The sequence below is a fragment of the Pinus tabuliformis genome, chromosome Q (genome assembly GCF_031772625.1).
Source record: "Pinus tabuliformis cultivar Carrire ecotype Pingquan chromosome Q, CPIR1, whole genome shotgun sequence".
In the NCBI taxonomy this organism is placed as follows: domain Eukaryota; kingdom Viridiplantae; phylum Streptophyta; class Pinopsida; order Pinales; family Pinaceae; genus Pinus; species Pinus tabuliformis.
Window position 1 is genome coordinate 6671824 of NC_142296.1, and position 6000 is coordinate 6677823.

At 38.1% G+C, this 6000-nt stretch overlaps 1 protein-coding gene across 2 annotated transcripts in view; it reads left to right on the forward strand.

The window, feature by feature from the left end:
* The window catches only part of LOC149218002 (PHD finger protein ING1-like), a 253195-nt gene extending 248053 nt beyond the window's left edge, over positions 1 to 5142 (forward strand). Inside the window, exons 6-7 of one of the 2 annotated variants that reach the window (XM_089383725.1) lie at positions 4456 to 4579; positions 4714 to 5142. In XM_089383725.1, the coding sequence (XP_089239851.1) occupies positions 4456 to 4579; positions 4714 to 4824 (235 nt within the window). In that variant the 3' untranslated portion in view covers positions 4825 to 5142. The remainder of the gene's footprint in view (positions 1 to 4455; positions 4580 to 4713) is intronic. The other variant, XM_089383726.1, reaches the window with a different exon arrangement.
* Positions 5143 to 6000: the final 858 nt, after the last annotated feature.

Sequence of the window (6000 nt, forward strand, 5' to 3'; positions counted from 1 at the left end):
AATCCAGTATTTCGTGACAGGTCAAAGCATATCGGGATCAGATATCATTTCATCAGAGACTATGTTCAGAAGGGAGCTGTGAAGTTTGAGTATATTTCCACTGATGAGCAGGTTGCAGATATCCTTACCAAAGCCTTACCACGGGGCAAGCATGTCTACTTCAGAGACAAGATGGGTGTGGTGAGGAACACCTTCCTCGATAAGAGGGAGTGTTGAAATTTGGTACCGGAGGACAGGTGGTTCCCTTAGGCTTTGATCTTTGGCCTAGGGAAAAGTGTCCAAAAGAATTTAATTTTTCTCCTAAAGTGACTTTATAATTTTATAAAATTAAATCTAATTTAAAAGTGACTTTAAGTGATAAAGTTACTAAGTCTAATTTTAAAGTAACTTTTATAAAGTCAATGAAAAATTAGAAAGGAAAAGTGACTTTGGAAATAAATGACTAAGTGGGTCTTTATTAAAGTGGGGTGAATTAAAAAATAGAAAGTGAGATTTAAATGAACATCTAATCTCAGCCATTGATCTAAATCTATTTCAGCCATTGGATTTAGAGATCACCCAAAAGTCACTTGGATCACCCAAAAGTCACTTGGAGTTATATTAAAGGAGGAAAATGAGGAAAAGGTCATTCATTCTTTCATGAGCAGATTGGGAGAAGGAGAGCAAGAGAGCAAGAGAGATTTCTGAGCAGGGAGGAGAAGGAGACAGCAGCTTGGCACACATTCCAAGGCAGCAGTTGAGCAGATTTGTACAGCTGATTCAGCACATAGTGAAAGGCAGATTTTTGCACAAAAATCGAGGAGCAGTTTGCTGATTTTTCTGCACACAAAACGAAGGCCGTACAGCATTTATTGTTGTCCTGTTTGCTGTAATTTCCAGATTGCTGTGAGGCACGGGAAAGGAGATAAGTTGTAAATTTGCTTGCTGATTTTTTGCTGAATAATTCTCACTGTAAAAAGGCAATTTTCATAAATAAAGAAGAGCTCTCAAACTGGTTTTCCCCAAGAGTTGTAGGGGGTTTTTCCAGGGTCAAGTTGACCAAAAATATCAGTGTTTTAATGTGTTTTAATGGCTGTTTTTGATTGCTGATTTTTAATTCTGCAATTTCCAGCGTTCTGAAAACTTTCCAGAATTTGTGTTTTCAGCGATATTTATTTTTTTCAGTCTGTTAAATGTATGGTTATGGGAATGGGCATTTAACTACATGGGAGAAATGAGGAGAAACTGAAAACCGGGGTGGGAAAACAAAGATTTTTACATGAATCAAGTACTACAAAAATAATTTTATTTTCTTCTTTTCATCAATTACATAAAATCACAATTACATGTCATTATGAAGACCGAACCTAGTTACACTTTTCAACAACATGTCCATGGTAGATCCATCAAGTGGAAGGTGACAAGTGATATAATGATGGAATAGTGGGGGTCAAGGGAATGATCCAGACCACATGTGATGGGACAAAAGGTAACGATAATGACGGAAGCCCACACCTGGGTATGTGAGTGTAGGAGGGAGCAAATCATGGTACATGAGTTACTTCGGTCTTTGTTTTTCCACCCTTCTTCATATGCCATTTGCCTTATATTGATTTTTCTTCATAACTGCTTGGGGCTCTAGGGGATGAGAGCATGATGTGTAATAAATAGTAGTGGATACCCCCTTCAGTTGAGGTAGTTCATCGCCCACTAAGGGTTAGGACAATCATGGGTTCTTTAATGATGGAGGGGGCTCATTTAGGGCCCATAGGAACCAGGGTGATGGCATGGATAAGGGGTAGAGCTCATGTTTTGGCTTTTGCCCACGTGTTAAATTTGTATGTCCTCGCCATCTTTTGCATTTTGTGGTACATTTCCTATTGAGAGTGGCCAAATTATGCTTTTTCATTTCTTTTTAGCTGCATCAACCTCTAAGGCATCGTTCTAGGCCCAACCCAAGGGGTGGGCAAGGGGAAGAGGAGGCTAACCAGTGTTTTAAGAAATGGCCGTTCCGAAACGGAAACGGCCGAGTTGGTCCGATTCCATGCCCTCAGGACTGACTCGGTGGAGGAAATGGTTCGTTTGGCCGAGTCAGCCATGACTCGGCCAACTCGGCCGTTTCCTCCACCGAGTCAGTCCTGAGGGCATAGATAAAGTTTTAAACCAGGTAAGTGCATCTCTACTGTAGATGATCTGATGCTTGCAACCATGCATTCTCCTAGAGATCTGTCCTCTCAATTGGACTGCATACATCTTACCTAACTCAACTTAGACTGAACTCTGAAGTCAAAATTAGAAAACTGCTAGAATAAAACTGAACTAATACATGTAAACTTCTGAGGATACCATGCAAACAATTGAGGACAATTTGTGGAAATAGAACAGTAATCAATCCTACGTATATAATGCATTATAATGCTCAGTCAACAAGAGAGGAAGTGCATCGTTGCAGTGCACAGCTCGAATTACTGTAACTGAAGTATCGACATCTGTTCATAAGTGTGTGCTGGACTGCCACATATGTGTCTGGGCTGTAGAAGACTATCTGAGGTACAATTTAACAAGTTGCAATTCCTATGCCAACTGTGTTAGGAGAGTATTAATGTAGAGTGAATCCCATCAATGGATATGCTGTCATAGCATGATAGCTGCAGATATCACATAGATAGGAATCGAACATCACATAGATAGGAATTCAGATATCACATGGAAAGAAATCACAGGTGAACGAGGGCCAATGAGGCAGGACACTGAATTTTTCCAGTAATATTTAGTACTCGAGAGAGGGAAGATGCTAACACATTGACCTGAATGAATTGCTGCCAGATTGAAGTAACTATAATAAAATTAGATAGATGTCAAACCGGCCCAAATTTTCTATTTTTATGAAGTACGTTTGGTGGTTGGATGTGTAAATGGGAAACTATGACAAAAAGTGAAATTTAACTTGTCAATTGTTCACAAGAAAAGGAAGAAAGCATGTTAAAATCATTCTCCACTATTATTTTCTACTATAGTTTACCCATTATAATAATCCTTAGGCATGCTATGCATCATGTAAATAAAGTGAAGGTATAATTGGGAAAATCCTGTGAAAAATAATACTCATTTTAACTTTAAAGTCCTTTTATAAATGGTTTTCTTTAAAATTATGTTTAAAATCTTTAAAATTATGTTTTTTTATAAAAAAAAAAAATATTTAATGTATTTTTTACAACGACCGAGTCATTGAAATCGAGCCGGCCGAGTCATTACCGTTTCGGAGTCGGAGTCGGAGTCGATCCTCGGCCGAGTCGGAGTCGGAGTTTTAAAACAAAGAGGCTAACCCTATGTGGACCCAATGGACACATGTGGACCCAGATGGGAAGGACGAAGAATGGGGTCATAATGAGTGGAGGGGGTGATGTATATGATGTCAGGAAGCAGGACCACGCAACCAAAATCGGGATTTCCCATGTAGTGCCAACCCTAAAGTTAGTGGCCAATAAAGGAGATCCCATGGGACTAGGATACAAGGCTAAACACCAAATCGGGCAGAGGAGACAAGAGCACATACCTAGCCGACTCTTTCTGCCAAATCCACCCACCAATCCATGCCACAAAGTATCCATGAAAAGTAAACAAAATTACTCAATTAAACCAATGAGAAGTCATATCTTTTGGGTCGGGAGGCACATCTTCAAACATACATTTATAACAAATGGGCGAGGGACCACATGGCTGGTTCAGGTGGCAGAGAAAATGGCACATTGAGCTATCTGGTGGCTGTTGGCTATTGGTTGAAGACCATCTAGGAGAAAAATTTTCTCCTGTATACACTACCCACAGGTGGTGGGTAACAAAACCTAATGCCGAACCTCATTTGAACCTTACCCAAAAATTTGAATTTGAATTGAACTTGATTGTTCATGAACCCAAACTCGAACCTGAACCTTTTGACCTAGGGGAAATCTATAACAGACTTGTACTTTTATACCGGACATATGACTACCTTCATCTTTTTCATCATGTCTTCCTTTTCCTCCCATCATAAACCCATTGGCAATCACCACTGGCATATTTTGAATTTCATTTTTTAAATGGAGACTTGGTCAGACTTGATCACTGTCCCTCATTTTTGTACTTCTATAAATACAATAATAATATGAACAGGATACATGTGTCATTACTGCAATCTCCTCTCTTCTCAATATTTTCATACTTCCTCACTATTCTCTTATGAGCATTTATAGTGTTGTTTTATGCTCATATTAACTATGCACACTTGTACTTGTCATAACAAGTTTTTGTTGCTAGACTACATAATATATGCTCTGTTGAATAGAAATTATTTGCTTACATTGTGCACAAGTGTTTTGAGATTTGGATTTTTATTTATGTATGTACAGTATACAAGTCACATGTTTCACATTGCAATTGAAATATTTTGTACATAAGAAATCTACATCTCAGAATTTATACTGTGCCTTTTTACAGATCACAAATAGTGGCAGAGCCACTTAGTATGGATCTTGATTTGCCAGTTGATCCAAATGAACCTACTTATTGTTTCTGTAACCAAGTATCTTATGGCGAGATGATTGCATGTGATAATCCAGACGTATGTATCTTGAGACTTTATGTAAAAAATTGTGATCAGTGTACATTTTACGGTTTTGTTCAAAGGCAGGTTGTTATTTTCTGAAATATTATTTGGAGGAAAAAATCTGGTTGTAATTATTCTTGTTTATGCAGTGCAAAATCGAATGGTTCCACTATGGTTGTGTTGGGATCAAGGAACGGCCCAAAGGTAAATGGTACTGCTCTAATTGTGTTGGAAATGACAGACGTCGGAAAGGAAAGTAACCACATAACGATTCAATTTTGTACCTAGTATTTTGAGCACTAGTCTGAAATTACGCTTACATTGAAGAAACATGTAAATGTTTTTCTTATTGTACAAAATAGTGTCATGGCTTACAGCCGTCAAGTAAATTGGGGACAGTTTGAAGTAGTGTCACAAAAAATATTTGTTTAGTATCAATGACTATGAAACATCATTAAATCAGATTTGATCATCCATTTTGGCCAACATTGCAGTCATTTGGTGCTCAGGCTTTGCACCTATGAGTATGATTTTATAAATAAAAATTGCAGCATGCATCCTCTTGTTATTTACTATTATGCATAACGAGATATGGAAAGCTTCTCAAGTCATCTGCCAATGCCTACTAGGTACTCAGATTTATCATTCATCTGTTTTTGTCCACATTGCAGACATTTGGTGCTCAGGATTTGCACCCATAAGTATGTGTTTTTTTAAATATTGCAACCTGCATCCATCTGTTATTTACTATTATTTTAATTTATAATGAGATACTGAAAGATTCTCAAGCCATGTGCCAGTATCTATTCTTGTTTTATTTTATTAGCTCATTACCAGTTAGGACAATTTAGCCGAGTGTGTATTTACATAATTGGCCATGATAGATTATGTTTTGATATGTCAAATTGGAATGTCTTACTCTTCTTGTTTGACCGAAGGTTATCACATGCAGCCTTTCAACCTTCTCAATTCAACAATTCTTAAATTATCAGTGAACTGAAAACAATATACAGATATTAATTTCCTCGTAGTAGATTTTAATTTATGCCACCCTTAAATCCTTAAATCAGATTTCATCTGATCAAAATTCACTGTATTGTTTAATTTGTTTATATTTTCTGAGCAAACCGTTATATGATATAGTGTTCCTTAGCAATGTTCCCCCAAGGTGGGGGCATGCGCCCCATGTTTCACATGATTTTGGGGATGGAGGGGTACATGAAAACCTTTCCCCATGCCCCCTTTGAATCTTGGGGAAATGTATGGGAAAAGTTTACCTAGTGTGGGGGATGTTTTCCCCCAAAAGAGGGTTCCCTGGTTGGCCCCCTCTCTCAAAAGGGGCATGCTTGGGTGTCCCTTCCCCGTCTCTCCAGATTTTTTATCCAACAACCCATGAAGATAGAACAAAGATAGGGGATAGAGGTTTGGGGAGTTTG